At 33.5% G+C, this 18150-nt stretch overlaps 3 protein-coding genes across 3 annotated transcripts; all 3 read right to left on the bottom strand.

Moving 5' to 3' along the window:
• Window positions 1–260: 260 nt before the first annotated feature.
• On the bottom strand, window positions 261–1384 carry LOC149181002 (MLP-like protein 43). The gene is made up of 2 exons (XM_089416399.1): window positions 929–1384; window positions 261–791 (listed from the first exon to the last, which is right to left on the bottom strand). Exons 1-2 carry the CDS (start codon window positions 1098–1100, stop codon window positions 484–486), a joined length of 480 nt encoding a protein of 159 aa, XP_089272525.1. The 5' UTR covers window positions 1101–1384; the 3' UTR covers window positions 261–483.
• Window positions 1385–14039: 12655 nt separating this feature from the next.
• LOC149181000 (histone H2A variant 1-like) lies at window positions 14040–16988 on the bottom strand. The gene is made up of 2 exons (XM_089416398.1): window positions 16710–16988; window positions 14040–15600 (listed from the first exon to the last, which is right to left on the bottom strand). Exons 1-2 carry the CDS (start codon window positions 16719–16721, stop codon window positions 15301–15303), a joined length of 312 nt encoding a protein of 103 aa, XP_089272524.1. The 5' UTR covers window positions 16722–16988; the 3' UTR covers window positions 14040–15300.
• On the bottom strand, window positions 14603–15127 carry LOC149181001 (brassinosteroid LRR receptor kinase BRL1-like). Its single transcript, XM_089414059.1, has one exon. It carries the CDS (start codon window positions 15125–15127, stop codon window positions 14603–14605), a length of 525 nt encoding a protein of 174 aa, XP_089270185.1.
• Window positions 16989–18150: the final 1162 nt, after the last annotated feature.

Raw genomic sequence — 18150 nt, 5'->3', positions numbered from 1 at the left:
ACATTGTAGAACAGAATCCTTCCTTGTGTATTGGTAAATTAGAACACTTATAAAGATAGACTCAGGAATGGGTAGAGAGATAGTATTTTGCAATGACAGAAGTCACAGGTTACGTATTAGTCCTGTAGTATCAGTGGGCATAAAGGAGAAAATCCTATGTAGGAAAGCAAGTGTTTTTTTCTTTCTGAAAATTAGCAAAATTCATATAAAACTAGTGACATTTCAACATATTCCTTAACTTAACACAGCATACCACAAACTACATCTTTACCTTTCTACTTTATTATTATGAAAGTACACATATACAGTTGGACAACCTGAAAAAAGAGAAGACATTATCTGTTGGACAGAGTGAATAAAAGAGAAGGCCAAATGTACAAGATCATGAAGCTTGATATACTTTTGTCCATATCCAAGCTATGGCCAAATATGGCACCAGCCATATCACATATAAGATAGTTCTGCCGTGGTCTTGCACTCTAGTTACTGGGCGGACAGGAAATTGGAGGAGAGGTAGAAATCCTCAATGGCTTTCAGGAAGCGAAGCGCAAAATTCTTGGCCTTCTCGGGAGGTGCAACGTTGGGAGAGAGGGACTGATATTCGGCTCTCCAACCAGCGATGCATTTATTCTCCTCATCACCTCTGAAAGAGAAAGTAACAGTATATGAGTCATACATCTTCTTCAGCTCCCCTTCCACCACTCTGTATTTCATCTGCAATACATCACTCCCAGGCCCGCCCTTCACCTCCTCTATCCTCTGCTTTGATTCACTCACATATGTCTTTACACCTGCCATCACCCACTCCCCAATTTTATCTAACAACATATAACTAAACACAAAAATTGTTGGGTATAAGTCTAGAGAGAAGGTTTCCAAAGTTCAGAAGCACAAACAAAAACAACGATGAAAAAATAAATCTCCTTACCTGGTCCGAGTTTGAACAATCTGATACTACCTGGGCGCCCGTCCCCTTCAACATATTCGGCATTGGCAAGGAGATTAGGGTTCACTTTTTTGATGAGCTCGTTGGTTTTGAATATTTCCCATGCTTTACTTGCAGGAACATTGAGCTCCACTTTTCCATCCATTACTCCCATTTTTCTCCTCACTCCGAATAACAAATACCAACAGGCTGGAACCAGAAGAAATGGTTGTAATGAATGTCTTTTCTCCTCACTCCGAATAACAAATATCAACAGGCTGGAACCAGAAGAAATGGTTGTAATGAATGTGGAGGGAATAATGGTTGGAATTTTATAGCCACTCAAAGCTATAGGACTACAGAAATATGCTGTCTGCAGGCTGGCGGTACTGAAAAAGTTAGATCAGATTCTGATTTGCCCTTGTGTTGTAACAGTGGCGAAGTCTCTGTTTCATGCAATTTTTTCTGGGGCTGGCCAAATAGTTTTGCTCATGTGCAAATTCCTGGGCATAAAAAGGAGATACCAACCCACCTATTGCTTATTCAGAATGCATAATATCGTTTTTAATATAGGTAGCGTAGACAATAACAATAGATGCTTTCTTATACAATTACAAAGAAAAATTGAATTACAAAGAAAAAATGAAGGATGGAATCAGTTTTTTTTAATGAAAAGACTGCATGCAGCATATCACGTCAATGAATTTATCTATGTGAAAGAAATTCTGGTTCGTTTTTCTCTGAACTAGGTAAACAAAACCAAAACCATGGCCGTATTACTGGCTTCGTTGTAATTAGCAAATTAGTATAAAGTTTTTGAAGAATTAGTTGATGTGGGTTTAGTTTTTTTTATCAATTTTAGATTCAAATTAATGAGGACTGATTGAGAATAAGGATAATATTTAGAAGAGAAATTTCTAAATTTAACGTAACTAATATAATTTTCAGGGACTCATTAAACTAAACCTAAATGTAAAAAAAAAACATCTTTTCTAGAAATAATAGTAGCAACCCCTATAGTAGTTGTCAAGGCGTCCCTGGATGGACGTATTTGCTTTCAATCTGATCGCCATATTTTATTATCTTAACTTGTATTTTATTATTTTATTATCTGATCGCCATAAAAATTAATATATATCTTTAAATATTTAAATTAATTAATTAATTAGAAAATAAAAATTATATAATTTTAAGAAAGGAAAGTGAATAAACTTATTTTTATTTTATATGAAAAATATTTATACAATTTTAATATTACAACTAGTTGATAGAAAAATAAATATTATGTGATTTATTTTAATATATAATTAAATAAATAATATAATAATATTATTGTAAAATATACTTTTTACTTATTTAATTAATCATAATTTTGAATATAAGTATATTTAAATTAAAATATTAATTTACTTTTGAAAGATTTTGTGGAGATGTTTATTCTTTCAAAATCACAACTTTCAAATAAATATCTTATGAACCGGGTATAATCCATAAAATCTTACAAAGTGAGATATATGTATAAAAAAATCTTAATTTATGATAAACGTCTAGAATCTTGAATGGTGACCAGTGAGACATTGGATAAATTTGTCCACCAATATTTATTCCTATTTGAATTTGATTTTCATCACGTAACAACTTTTAGCAAAGTATTTATGACATCTTCAATGTGTTAGCATGGATGTTATACATTATTTTAAATTGGGTTTTATTTACATAATTATCAAATTTCAGACTTGATAAAGGTTTTTTTCACTCAACAAATTTAGTGATAAAAGTTGACCAAATTAGTACTAATATTAATAATAATAGTTTTATAAAAATAATAATTTAAAAATGCATATAAAATTAGCAATTAAGATTCCTCGACTGGGGTGTGTTAGTAGATAGGTTCTATGAGGATCTGGGTCATGAGTGAGGTTAAAGTCATAAGGGTAGAGGGCGTCTTAACCATAACCCTCACACGTTTGGTAAGGGTGGTAATGCGACATTGTGCATGCAACTAGTTAATGCATGAAGGATTGGCCGAAGCGACACATTATCGTGGACGTTTGGTGATGACCATTCTTCATTCTCAAGCGATTGTTACCTTGTTCTGGGTTCTGGTACTGGTTTAGTGTTCCTAGGTTGCTCGATGTTGTTCGAGAGGGAGCTTTCATGGTTGGTCACCCTGGTGTTGCCGGTTCCTCTTGCTACATGTCTAAAGTCATCAGGTATGTTATTTCTCTTTGCCCTTCTTATCGCTCACTCCTTGCGACCTATACTCCTGTGTCAATTCGATGGGGAAGTTTATATAATATGGAGCCTACAAGCAATTGGAAACTCTGTCAAGAATTCTGGAAGGATCACTCTGGGTTTTATTATGAGTTGTCTACTTACTATATAACTGTTTCTATTTTCTTTGGAATATTACTATCTCGCATGGGGATGCATTGTATTTCTTTGGCATAGATATTTTTGCATGTCGCGTGTGTGGATGTCTGTGCTTCTTGTTTGGTCTATTCGTTGTCTATGAAAGTTTGTAAGATTCAGGTTTTCTTGCGTATGGTTCGTATTGTTTTACTTTTTGTGTCTGGTTTTAAGAGGGCTTGGAGAGCCTGGGTATGTTGTTTCTAGCAGACCCATCTCATACTCAAGTCAATTGCTGAGTTCAGGCCTAATGCTAAGTAGTCTATGCCTTTATGTTGTGATAAATTGCCAGGTATCAACTTACAGTGTAATTCCTGAGACCTCAAGTTGTCTAGCTGCTTCAAACTTGAGGTCTGGGAGGTTTATTATAGGGTTTTCTATTTTGATACAGGTTTTTCAAGTGGCAAAATGGTTCGTCCTTCCTTCGGTTTTGGCTCTTCAGCGAGAGGTGGTCAAGGTCGTGGAAGAAATGTTGGGAGGCGAGGTGAAAATAATCAAGCCCAACCATGCTAGTTGAGGGGTAGGGGCCGCAAATTTGCCTCAAGGCTAATCCGCAACTCTACCTAGTCCTATCAGACAGGTACCCCATCACAGGTTCGTCAACTTATCTCAAATTGGGAGACATAACTTAACCAATAGGTGGATGCTGAGATTCAATTGGAAGATTGGAGAGACCTGGTTCCCAACCCTGGCCACTCCAGAGGTCGTATTTCTCAATACAAGCAGACTGTTCACCTCTACTGGTTAATGAAAAACATTGTGGCCAAAGTCATAATGAACCCTCCAATTGGCTCTTCTAAGTCTGATCATGGTCTTCAGGAAATTCAAAAGAAATTTCAACTTACTCAGTTTCAAATCCAACAACAGAATGTTCACCTCAGTCACATTGAGAAACACATTCCGTCTCCCCAATTTGAATTACCTGGTTTGAGTGCGAAAGATCCAACGCCCATGGATTCCTTTGATGAATAACAATATGCTTGGCTTTGTTTCTATTTCAATTTTTGATTAACACTATATAGTAAATCTGTTGGCTATGATATTATGTTTAAGCTACTTAGATCTTAGAAGGATTCAAGGCATTCAGTGATATAATGTTGATTTGGGGTAGCATCGGATGTGTTCTAGCCACAAAAATTGGTGGAGAGGCTAAGGCACATGAGATCTCCAATACCCAAAAAGGGTTTGGGCAGATTCTAAACATTTTGGGAGATATCAAAATAATTAATATTTTTAATGGAGTCCCTAAGTCTAAACTTAGGGAAATTAAAATATTAATGTGAATTAATATAAAACTGTGTTAGAATGGTCCAAAAGTCATGGATCAAGCCAGTTCTAATCTTAGCCGTTGATTAGGGACTTAATCTCGGCCGTTGATTTGTCAACGAGAAAAGTATAAGAGAAGGCTTGAGGGTCACTTGGAGAACACACCAAGAGATCAAGATTTTAACTTTCTGGGGTTGGGTTTGCTGAGAAAGTTGAGAGAGATATGGAGTTGCAGTTGAGGGGCAGTGAATACAGAAGCAGAGAGGTAGAGATAGTGTCAGGAGGATCAACGCAACATCCGGGAAAGCTGACGCAGAGGGCAGAAGCCGAAACTGCCGGGAATAGCCGGAACTGCTGGAACAGCCAGGAAAGCTGACGCAGAGGGTAGAAATCGGAACTGTCGGGAACATCTGGAATTGCCGGGAATTGCTGAAACATCGGGAAAGCTGACGCAGAGGGCAGAAGCCGGAACTGTCGAGAACAACCAGAACTACCGGGAACTGTCGGAGCTGATGGGAAAGCTGACGCAGAGGGCAGAAGTCAGAACTGCTGGAGCTGCTGGGAACGCTGACGCAGAGGGCAAAAGTCAGAACCGCCGGAACTGCTGGGAAAGCTGACACAAAGGGAAGAAGAGGCTGACGCAAAGGGCAGAAGAGGCTGACGTTGAGGTTTTTTGTGGGGCAGATTGCAACCAAGGAGTTGCTGGAGTGTTTATTCGGGGTTTTCAGCCGGAGCATCTGTCTCCGAAGGAGAGGTACTACTGCCGAGATTTTTGTCTATTGGGTGAGCCGGAATTGGCACCCATATTGTATTCTGAAACTACTTAATAAATCAAACCCTCAGATAGTTGCACCGGTTTTCCCGCATTGGTTTTTTCCAGGGACATTAGTCCAAAAATAACGGTGTCATTTGTGTGCTTGTTTCTGTTTCCTTCAGTTGATGATCTGTAATGCGTTGAGCATGTACTTGTGTTTATTTTCAGTATTTACATGGTAAATAGTTTGTTAACCAATAGAACAATTAGGTAGGAATAAATCAGTAAAGTGTATGAAGGGTTTCTAACGTGTCAAACTTAGAAATTTGAACATATAAGGCACTGTTAGACAAACTTAAACTTTTATGTTTTTGGATGGCTTATAATGTTGTTCGGTGGCCAACAAAATCTGTGAGCTCTGAGAAGTTCTCCTGGTGTAGAGAAACAATGGGCGTTTCAGGGCTAGAAAAATGACTAAGCTCTCCTGTGGCCCCCTGTGGAAAGAAAACAACAAGTGGGAGAATGTTGGGTTGTGTTATATCCTTTCCACGACTAACCTACATAGTGAACCGGGTGAAGCCACTGAAGTAATTGAATTATGGTTGTAACTTGCTTTTTGAAGAATATGAATGAAAAGGTCCCGCCCAGGGATGGAATTTGACGGGCAAATTGCCCGTCATGGGGTGATTTGCCCGTCAAGGTTCTTTGTTGAAATTGCGGAAACAAGCCGGAAATGTGTGAAAACCGTCAAATTTGATGGGTGCGTCTATTTTGAAATTCCAACCCTGATCCCGCCATGCTTACATAATTTTTTTTTAGCAATTAAGATGTTATATCACTTCCTTAATTTTTTCTAGGCATCACCTTCCATGTAGATATTATGGGAAAGGGAGAGATCCCATGAGGTTTATGCTTGAAAAGGTCAGAGTGAGTGAGTTTTATTTCTTTGAATGGATTGTTTCAAGATGGACTTCACTATGAGGTCTATATTTCTACTCACTAAGGTTAAGTTTGACTAAGTCTCATTGAGTTACTAGTTATTATGGTTGGCTATTGAGCTACCCTCCATTTGAATATTCAAAGGAGCTTCCTATGAGGGTACCCTTTGGAAAAAAACATGTGTGCATGCATGTGTTGTTGCTCACGTGCATGTATGTGTATGTTTGAAATTATTCTTGTTATACTAGTGATAATGTTGCTTCCATATTTTGAAATGTTTTCTCGCTTCATTTCCCTATGTCATGCTCTTATTCCATGTTAGTATGATTTCTTATTGGCCTTTCATTTATTATAATTATCATGACATGTTTAAAACAAATATATTAAATTTTTACAAAGATTATTGTGTATAGAAGAGCATCCTACAACTCAATATGAGGGTGATGCTCAACGAGAGTTGACACTTGTCCTCTTATATTATTCTCGAAATAGAAAAGCAATGTTGGATATAATTAAAAAGCAATATATATATATATATATATATATATATATAGTTAGTTAGTTAGTTTTAATTAAATATTTGAGTTGCATAATTATTATATTTTGATGTCATATAATTTCATATCAATAATTAGAAGTAAAAAAAGTCAGTTTAAACCTCATATTTTTCAAAAATATTTCATTAGAGGATTTAAATACATTATTTGAAGATATATGTTAACTAATTTATCTCGATTTCAACTTTATATATATATATATATATATATATATATATATATATATATAGAAAATGTTAAAAGGAAATATTTAATGTTGTAATTGAGAGTTAAAAATAAAATAAGAAATATTAAAGTATTTTTTAATAAAAATAACAAGGGAGACGTGTAATTCATTCAATTGTTAATATAAAATTAACATGTGACATTTAAAAATATTCATAATAATATATTTTTTTAAAGTGTGTCATCAATAAAATATTTTAATATACAAGATTAAGTAATATTTAGATAAACTTAAAAAATCTATTAATAACAAAAAAACCATTTTAGTGTGAACAATATTGTCCATAGATAAAATGTCTCAATCCACATGTTATATGTAATATATAGAAAGAAAATGTTAATAATAAATATTTTAATGTTATATATAATAAAATATTTGATGTAACAAAAAAAGGTAAATGAAGGCTAAAAATAAAATAAGAAATATCAAAGTATTTTCTAATAAGAAATTTCGAAGTGTGTATGAATAAAATATTTTAGTATGTAGGATTAAGTAATATTTGCATATACTTGCCCACGGGGCTTTGGATTGATGGTGGATGGCTGCACTGTTAAGGCACTCCTTGTGATAGGCACTCCTTGTGATAGGTCACTGGTTCAAATCCCCCGTGGGTGCTTACCTACCAAAAAAAATATTTACATATGCTTAAAAATATATTAATAAAAAAAATATTAAAAAAAAACCATTTTAATATGAACAATGTAGTTAGTAAATAAAAGTCTCAATGCACATGTTGTGTGAAATATTTTGATGTCAACTATGTATATATTATATATTGATTAAAAAAATTATGTATATATCATATAAAACAATTTATGTATATATTACATATTGTTTAAAAAAAATAAAAAAAGTTTGTGGTTAAAAAATTTGAAGTAGTCTCAATATTTTACATTTTGGTTTTTTTAGATATAGTATTTTGGGTCAATTTTCCCTGAAATCCAACAAAAATCTTTTGGGCTTGCACTTTAAGATTTCCTCTCCTTAACAGTAGAGGATCAGGTTGACCCTAAAACAATAGTTAAAAAATTGGATTTTGAGTTTATGAATAACTAGACAAAAATAGACTCAAGGAAGGGTCCAAAGATGCCCCTTTGAAAGTAAATGGAACGCCTACCTCGAAGGATGCACAAGTTTAAATTATATACTCTATATTACATTAAAAATACAATTTAAATAATGAAGATATATTATATATAGAGATAGAGAACCACTATTTATTGTGATTTATAAGTAATGAGAGGAATGCAATTTTTTTTATTCAAATTTTGCACTCTAAAAAAAGTTTACATGTGAAGAGATTTCATCCCTCTCAACGCATACTAAATCCATATTTAAAATAAATTTATAATAATAATTATTACACTTATAGTTATGTTACAATAATAATATAATAGAAAAATACCCTTTCCCATTTATCCACTCCAAATTTATTCCCTCCAGTAAAAAAAACCTTCCCATTTATCCACTGCAAATTTATTCCCTCCAAATCATATCATATTCTGTAGTCATATTTATTTTTCATTTAATTTCATTGCATATCATAATGTTAAACATAACACTCATCGGACTGATAAATGCAAAATATGCTTTATTATGAAGGAGATAAATATGAGAGATAAGTAAAACAAGAAAGAGGAATGCATATCATAATGTTAAACATAACACTCATCGGACTGATAAATGCAAAATATGCTTTATTATGAAGGAGATAAATATGAGAGATAAGTAAAACAAGAAAGAGGAATGCATGTTATCGACTCTATCACATTTTTTTGGATATTTATAAGTTGCAGATGCATAACCACTCGTACCACTAATATAATTACACCGATAGGCTTTTCTTTTAAATCAGTACACGAAACTTTTTCATCTACCCTTCTTCTCTTCTCTCCGAGTGACACATGCACACATTTTCACGCCACCTCTGCGCTTGACATTTGTGCACCATATTTACACACATTTAGGCCAAAGTTCCAGGGTATATTTATAGAAAAACTCGCCGATTTACTTAGAACTTCAGATTGAGTAGGTCGTAGGTCGTGGCTCTGTCACTGACGTTGCTTTGTTTTTGGGAAACTTGAAATTGGTCGAGATGGGTGTGGAAAAGTGTAGAAGTCGAAAATATTGAGCGTTGTTGCTTGATATCTTGAAGCTTTGCGACTCTTCGTGGCTACTGTCTTCACTTGCCGCCTTTTGTTGAAATTGTGCTAGTCTCCACTTGGTTGAAACGTAATGAATTCTTGGCATTTGTTTGGCAGATTTGTGGAATTTGGTTTGATGAAGATGCTGCAAAAAGTACTCATAATCCTGCGTTGACACATTGTATTGTGGCAAATTGTTACAACACAATATATCTTACCTGTGTGACTTTGGAGTTATTTTTATGAGTTTAATACCAACCATAACAAGCAAAGTGACCATAAATCCTGAATTTAATCAACAGACTTTGACCAACTATAATACCATTTGAAATTATTTGTGTCATTCATCAAAGATGATCAATATGCTATACATTTGGAAAATTCTAGTTTGAGTTACATGAGCAAATTTACCTCATTTGAAAATGGATTTGTAATTACGCGCAGAAGGGTTAATCAAGAGTTTTTAAATTCATTACTTTAATTTCTGGACTCGTGATAAAACCGTCGTTGAATAGTGGCGTAAAAACCACATGAATTGTTTTTGGTCGCATTGTTAACAAGATCCACCTGTGGTGGCATGTCACTGCTTATTTATATACATGATTCATGTGCATCTAGTTTTTAGTTCATTTAGTTATGATGTTATGTTTGAAGGAGACGATGAATTTATAGCTCTAGTTCAGATATACTAGCAATTGCCCCAAAAGGTGCAAAGAGAGGCCGATAGTAGTGTTAAATTGAAATAATTGTATTTTGGTTTAAAATAATAAATGTTATAATAATTCAATCATTCAAACTAAACCTAATCAATAAATTGCCCAAAATAAAATAAATCTTTAATCAAAATTATACAAGTTATTATTCTTCTTTTCTCTCCATTATTTATATAATAAAATCCAATCAATCATTTAAAATAAATCAAATCAATAAATTTCCCAAATTAAATCCCAACTAATCAAAAATTATTTGGGAATATATATGTATAACCCAATAAAAAAATATATATTTATATGTTACAAAAAAAAAGTAAAAAATTCTAATTGATTTAAATAAATCTAAAACCACTGAAATTAAAAATTACTATTTATGATTAAGCAGTGGAAATTTTAAGATAATAGGAACACATTTTTTTCACCCAAATTAAAATTATTTTTAATAATAAATCAAACATTGGAAATGTCAACATTAAAAAGAAAAGAACTTGCTAAACAGTGGAAGATTTTAAGGAATTTAGACTTCTGTGATCCATAACATTGTCTAGATAATCTTCGGCAAAATCACATGATCAATCTTTTGTCGACGCGTTTAGAACCAACCAGTGTGGTTCATCGTCAGGACAAGTTGAAGAACTGATCTGGCTTAGCTGATTAAATAGAGTGTGCAGAGACTCCAACGGTTATATTACAACGGCTAAATTTGACCTGAGGATCAAAGTCAAACCACTGATTTTATTATTAATAGAAGTTAATTTAATAATATAATAAATTTATTGTTTTAAATATAATGGTCATTATATCTTCGAATTTATTAAATAACCTATATTTATTATTAACCCTAAATTATTTAAATATAAATAAATAGTATTAAATTACTTATTATACTTAGAATTTAGTTACAATAGGAAGATTTTATTTATAATTTATAATATTTAACTATTCAAATTGATATATCAAATTATTTTTTTTATATTAATATTTATAAATAAAGAAAAGAAAAGAAAATATTAATATTAATCATTTATATATTTTTAAATTTAAATAATTTTTTTTAATAAACTGTATAAAAATAAGAATCTAATTTTAGAGACATGTTAAATAAAATAAAAAAATAAGCTAAAAAGAAACCCTACTTTTCTTAAACATCTTACTTCAAAAAAAATCCAGCAACACAACCAAATCAAATGAAAAACATAGAATAATTAGCCGGCCATGCTTTATAGATAAGATGTGGCATGGGAGATGTTAGTTGACAATATTGAGAAGTTAGATAAGATGTGGCATGGGAGATGTTAGTTGACAATATTGAGAAGTTGTAATAAGAACTTCGGCGTAAATCACATGTAGAAAGACCTTTGATTTACGCCGAAGTTCTTATTACAACTATTATGGATCACAGAAGCCTCACTTCAATAATATTGAGAAGCTTAAAGTCTAACATCCTCATTGGCATTTGCGAGGTGTGTAATGGAAAGTTTTATGGAAAGTTTGGTTTCAGTGGACCTTAACCATCATCATCAATAAAACATGAACTCAAACATTTGCATTTCATTGTATGAAATTAAAATCTTTAATTTTAAATTGAAAATCATAAGTTGAACTATCCATTAAAAAAATAAAAAAAATTAAATGTTTGAATATAATAAATGTTATTATATTTTTATAATATATTTTTAGATATTATTATTATGTTAGTATTATATATAATAATATATATTTCAAATTAATTTAAATATATTATTTTTTAAAGAAATTTAATTTTTTATATTGAATTATATGATATTTATTTTTATAATTATATATTAATTTATAATTTTATTTAAAAAATGTGTTTTTCATCAATATAATAAATATAAAATTGTAATTTTTAATTGAAATTAACTCATTATAATTATAAGTAATAAAAATGTTTTTTTTTTTCCATCAAATATAATAAATTAAAATTTACATATAAAATTGTAAATTTTAATTGAAATTAATCCATTATAATAATAAGTTATAAAAATGTTTTTTTTCATCAAATCAAATAAAATAAATATAAAATTGTAAATTTTAATTCAAATTAATCCATTATATTATAATAATTGATTGTTTAAGGTACACGATGAACTGAGAGATGTAACACAATGACATTGACAGATGTAATCAGCAACAAAGGGTAAACCGGCATGACTAATTATTGCTTGCAATTGCCCTTGCTCCAAAAAGTGCAAAACATACCGATAGGTAACATTGACAAGATGTAATCAGCAACAAAGGGTAAACCGGCATGACTAATTATTGCTTGCAATTGCCCTTGCTCCAAAAAGTGCAAAACATACCGATAGGTTGTTTTTTAAATTGGACAAGGACCGCATTTGTACATTGGTTTTGGTTTCCGACTGTGAGAGTGAGAAGTTAATGGATGTTTTTTAAATCAGAAAAATTCTAAAGATTTTTTAAATTGGACAAAGAACCCATTCGTACATTGGTTTCCAAATGTGAAATCTTAATGGATATTTTGAAACACACATCTTTGAAACACACATCACATTTGGAAACAAATGTGAGATCTGAAACACACATCACATTTGGAAACAAATGTGAGATCTTAATGGATATTTTGAAGCACACATGCGAAAGTTAAAAGTTTTCTTGATATAAATATACTTGATAAAAATCCAAGTTTTCATGTGTATCAAAATCTCATTCTTGGTATAAATATACTTCATAAAAATGCAAGTTTTCATGTGTATGAAAATCTCATTCAAATACGTGGGAAGTGAGCGGTCCTCTCCAATTGGACTAATTTTTAATAATTAAGAAATGGGAATCAAATAACCAAAATCATCAATGCTCCGAAATCATCAATGCTACACAATTGGAGAATCTTTAATGATTAAAAAATGCTAATCAAATAAACAGCATCAAAACAATTGCGAAGACCGATTTTGGTCAAATAATTTGCAGGTTCAAGGGGAAGGTTACCCAGTTCATTCATGCATTCTATATTCTTTTCTAGTAGTGTTTTTCTTTCCTACACTAATTCCAATGTTCAACAATGAACGTCTGCAATAATCTTTCCTTCTGGCTGAACAGAGACTTGGCTTTATATTGGTTCAGGGGATTATCAGTTGTTGTCTCCTCTACCTTTACAATGTAATTCCTCCACTGCCCAACAGTAATTCCTCCACTGCCCAACAGTGCTATCTACGAGGCAGGAAGTTTCACAGAGGTTGATCAATCCAGCATCACAACTTACTTGCCCAGAAGCAATTAAAAGGAATAAGTTGTGCTTTATGACTTAAAAACAGTGGTTCAGCTTTAGCTTTCCGGTAAGTCATGACTACTGATAGTCTAGTAATGGTGCAGACCACCATAGCCACAAAGGCAATTGATGAAGACCTCGCAAGCTACAAAGATGGTTAATGTGGACTTCCTAAGCCATAAAGGCAGCCATCAGTTATACAATCAAAGAAACACATAATAGAAAATTCATTTGCAAACAACTTATCAATATCAAAAATACAATCTGGAAAGTATATTATCTTCAATTATATTACAGTACATGGTAAAAGTCACATGACTACTGATATTCTAGTAATGGTGCAGACCACCATAGCCACAAAGGCAATTGATGAAGACCTCGCAAGCTACAAAGGTGGTTAATGTGGACCTCCTAAGCCATAAAGGCAGCCATCGAAACGAGAGACACAATCTACAAGCAGAGACACAAACCAGAGATACAATTTATAAGCAGCAAGCAACAACTTCCAAGTCCCAGAGACAATTTGTAAATGGTCAGTAACCCTCCAAAGCCATATAGACACTTTAAGCTTCCCACCCAAAGAGAGAACGTGGATATGCTTATATATTACCTAAAACATAGAATTACATTTAAGAACTTTATTTAACCAATCCAACATAATAAATGATAGAAACATAAGAAAATTATGCAATGTAAATCCATTCACCCATTAATAAATTGGAGGTAAATCGATGGATCCTCCATCCTTATATTCTTCATTTATATATTCTGTAATCATTTACTTCTGCTATAATTGTACAAATTGATTCCACGTGAGAAATAAATGTTAATATTTGGACATAAGCACATCTTCTCGTGTCTGAATATATACTGAATATAACAGAACTAAATGCATTCTTATTACATTGACTTGTATTCAATGGGAAGAAAGACTGATACATATACATTGTATATGTTTTGCCTCATCATATACATAGTATAATAACCATCTTCATTTTTAATTTTCATGAATTGAGTAACCAATGCCTTCCCAATCCAAAATTTTCGCATGGACAGTAAGCTACCAATATCATTCTCACCACTATTAATCAGAGAATCCAAAGCATCATAGCCTGGTATCTGCTGTCAATCAATCTCCTTTTGTTGTGCACATTCCTCTTCTGCCCAACATTCCACCCATAAATAATTCATGGATGGTGGTAGTCAAAGTGTATTTTCTTCTGCATATCTCCTGCATTTTTCAACAAACAAGACAAGTGCTGGGGCATGGATGCAATTATCAGGATTAGCAGATGTCTGTTTCATTTCTCTATTATATTATTTACACATCCACTCAACAAAACAATGAGAAGATAGGAATGCAATGCATTATACAGAAAAATAAATAAGACAAGGAGCTTAGAATAGATGGAGAACCAATCAGGATGATTTTTCTTCATGGATATCCACATCCTCCGGGAGAGTGAATCCATCTAGTTCGGCTTCCCCATCTGTTTGAAGCTCTCTGAACATGGCCAAGACTTGGATCATTGTGGGTCTTCTCCATGGACGGTCATCAAGGCATTCGCAGGCGATTCGAAGATGTTGATACAGATCCATCTCTATGTGTTTGTCTTTTATTAGCACTGGATCAAATATATCTGAAGCTTTCTTTAACTTCACATTTTGTTTCATCCATCCAACTAGATTGTTGTCCCCAAACTCAACAGGGTCTATAGGTCTTCTCCCTGAGAGAAGTTCCAGCAAAATAACCCCGTAGCTGTAAACATCTCCTTTTGTTGTGCAGCGAAAACTCTGATAGTACTCTGGTGGCACATAACCAGGAGTGCCAGCCAGAGTGCTGACACTTAAATGAGTATCCAGTGCATTCATGAGTCTGGCCATTCCAAAGTCAGAAACTCTAGCCTCCATATTCTCATCCAGAAGGACATTACTTGACTTCATGTCCCTGTGAATGATATGGGGAATGCAACTGTGGTGAAGAAATGCTAATCCTCTTGCAGAATATAGTGCACTCCTAAATCCACATGTACTGATCCCAGCACTCCGTTGAGCTAAACATTTCAGCCCACATCCTACAATAAATAAAACGCTTGACACAATCCCCACACAAAGAACTAATCTTTTTTTGTGGATTTGTTAATAAGTGACTTGTGGATGTGAGGGATGACACCTCCACCTGCTATGGTACCTTTGATCAAAGTATCAAGTTCTTCGTCTCCTCTAATAGCGAGCTGCAAATGCCTTGGGGTGATATGCTTAACCTTGAGATCTTTACTGGCATTTCCTGCAAGTTCTAAAACCTCTGTAGTGAGATACTCCAGAATGATTGCAGAATAAACAGCTCCAGTTGCTCCCACCCTTCCATTTGCAGATACTCGAGACTTCAACAGACAGTGGATCCGTCCCACAGGAAACTACAACAAGAACAAACAATTCAGTCCACCTATTACAGGAATCTTATGGAGTTCTTGCTCACACGAATTCTGAACTGTTCCAAAGCTTCAATGAAGATGTTTCTCCCGAGAAAAAAGAAGCTAGAATTACTTCAGTTGATTCAAGATTTTAACAAGAAAATTTATAGAAAATAAATAGATACAACTGTAAGTCAAACAACCAAAAACAGAGTCCCAGAGAGTTCAACATAAAACAGAGTCTCACAGAATTCAAGATATTACAGAAACCTTATGGAGTTCTTTCTCAAGGAGTATTTGAACTATTACAAAGCTTCATTGAAGATGTTTCTATAAATTTACTTCTCAACGATTTACAAGGACATGTAAAAAGGGAAAGATTTGTGGAATTCCAAGTTCAAAAATTTAACAGAAACAAAAATCTTCCATTTCTCCAAAAATCAAAACCTCGAGTAAATGTGTTTGTGTAACCCCGATACTCAACAAAACCATCTCACGATGCATCACAAACCAGCAGCATCTTTCATCTCTCATAAATAGCAGACATTCTATTTGACAGAAATCGATCAAGAAAAGCGAAAACCCACGTCAAAAATTCATCTCAACAACAGGCCCGAACTAAGAAAACGCATTTACTCTCATTCTCTCAGCTTTGAAGATGTTACAAACCTAACTCTGCATTTCCCTCCACTGAACCGAAAAGTCCCCCATGCATAATCCCAGCTTTACCAGGCTCTAATCCACCGGCATTGAAGAAAAACCAGGAAAATCCCAAATACATTTCATGAGGACCTAACAACATTACTCCAAAAACACAAAACACGCAAACCCATATTCATTCCGTAACCCAAAATCACTGACTAAACAGTAGAACAGCGGTACATTCATTCACAAGCATCCCACATTCTACACTCCATCCGTACCAAGCAAGCTGAAGACAACGCCTTTTTTTCTGAAGCAAACACTGCAATCTCGGTCCCCACTCTCTTTTTCAAAAACAACATCCAACATTGAACAAAACCTACCTGCTTAACTGTTAAACAGCATCCAACATTGAACAAAACCTACCTGGTTTAACTGCTAAACAGCATCCAAGATTGAACAAAACCTACCTGGCTAACCATTGCGGCAGAGTTCCAGGATGCTCATAAACAAATCGCAAAGACTCAGTCGTGATGAGAACGTGGGTTGGTCCCTGCCACCATGTTTGGGAATACATCAAAATATGGAAAGCATAATTATGAACCCCTTACTTCCATAACAACCCTCCGCCCATAACAGAAATGAAGGCCATGTTCCGCCATGTTCCGGGGCCATGACGAGTAACTGAAGGAGGAAGACCATGATGAATATCAGGAAAATGTGCACAGATGTCAGTACAGAGCATAAGGGTGGCCCTAAAACACTGCGCACAGACCAGGTGTCAACCTCAGAAATAAAACATTGTGCACAGATGTCAGACATACTCTCGTCACTGAAGGACGCCAGGTGTCAACCTCTGAAGGAAAAAGACGACGAAAGTCTCACTCATAGGAAGGCCTATCGGCCTAACAAGGAATGTTTAGACCTAAGTAATTGCTAAAAAAAAAATTGAAACTAAAACCAAATTATTCCATTTTAGTTTCTAATCTCAAAGTATTGAATCTTAATTTCTAAGTGTACTTTTATTAATTGTTGTTAATTGAAGAAAAACATGGTGTTTTGATAATATCATTTTTTTTTCTTGAGCTCATTCTATTTTTATTGGTGTATATTTACATGGAATGAGAAAACAATTTTTTTTGCAAGAATTACTTTTAGCTATCTTTTTGCAAAATGACATTTGTGTTGTTGTTTTTTTGGTTTAATTGTGTACTGATATTTACAGTTATTAGTTTGACATTTGACATTTGCTAATTTTCTAAAACAAATAAGTAAACAACTACAATAGTTTGACATTTGCTTCACTTTGCATAATATCAACAAACAAGAATAGACAGTAGAAAATGATATTTGCTAGTTATTAGTTTTTAGAAGTTTTGTTGTCTATGTCATAGTCTCACCAAAGGTTCTAGTATGAGCTGCATTGTAAAAATAATGTACATATGTTGTAATATTTGGAATAACAAAACAAAGAGGTGACTGAGTTTGACGACATGGATTGTAGAGCTAAGAATGGAGAATTCCTGGTAGGGATGATACAATTTATTGTGCAAAGAAGAAACTTGAACTTGACGATAGGAATTAAAGGCTTAGTGCTCCATGAAGTAAAGGAGATGGTTCGTGAAATTAAATGGCCTTAGGAAAATATTCATGCCCATGCTTGTCTGAAATAATACAAGGAGCAAAAGGTAACATAATTTATGCATTGATTGCAAGACCAAGGATGCAGTTGTAAGGGAGGGACAAGAAACTTGCTCCAAAAGAAAAACAAGCATTTGGAAGAGACAATGTTGATAGAGGGAAAGATTCAATTTTACTGCAAACAAAAAAGATAAATATTGTATGATTACAATTTGCAATTAATGGGTTATGTTGCGTTGTCATTGTGATAAATATGGATAAATAACAAGT

Source organism: Pinus tabuliformis, chromosome 3_2 (genome assembly GCF_031772625.1).
Source record: "Pinus tabuliformis cultivar Carrire ecotype Pingquan chromosome 3_2, CPIR1, whole genome shotgun sequence".
In the NCBI taxonomy this organism is placed as follows: domain Eukaryota; kingdom Viridiplantae; phylum Streptophyta; class Pinopsida; order Pinales; family Pinaceae; genus Pinus; species Pinus tabuliformis.
This window is presented reverse-complemented; position numbering and strand designations above follow the sequence as displayed.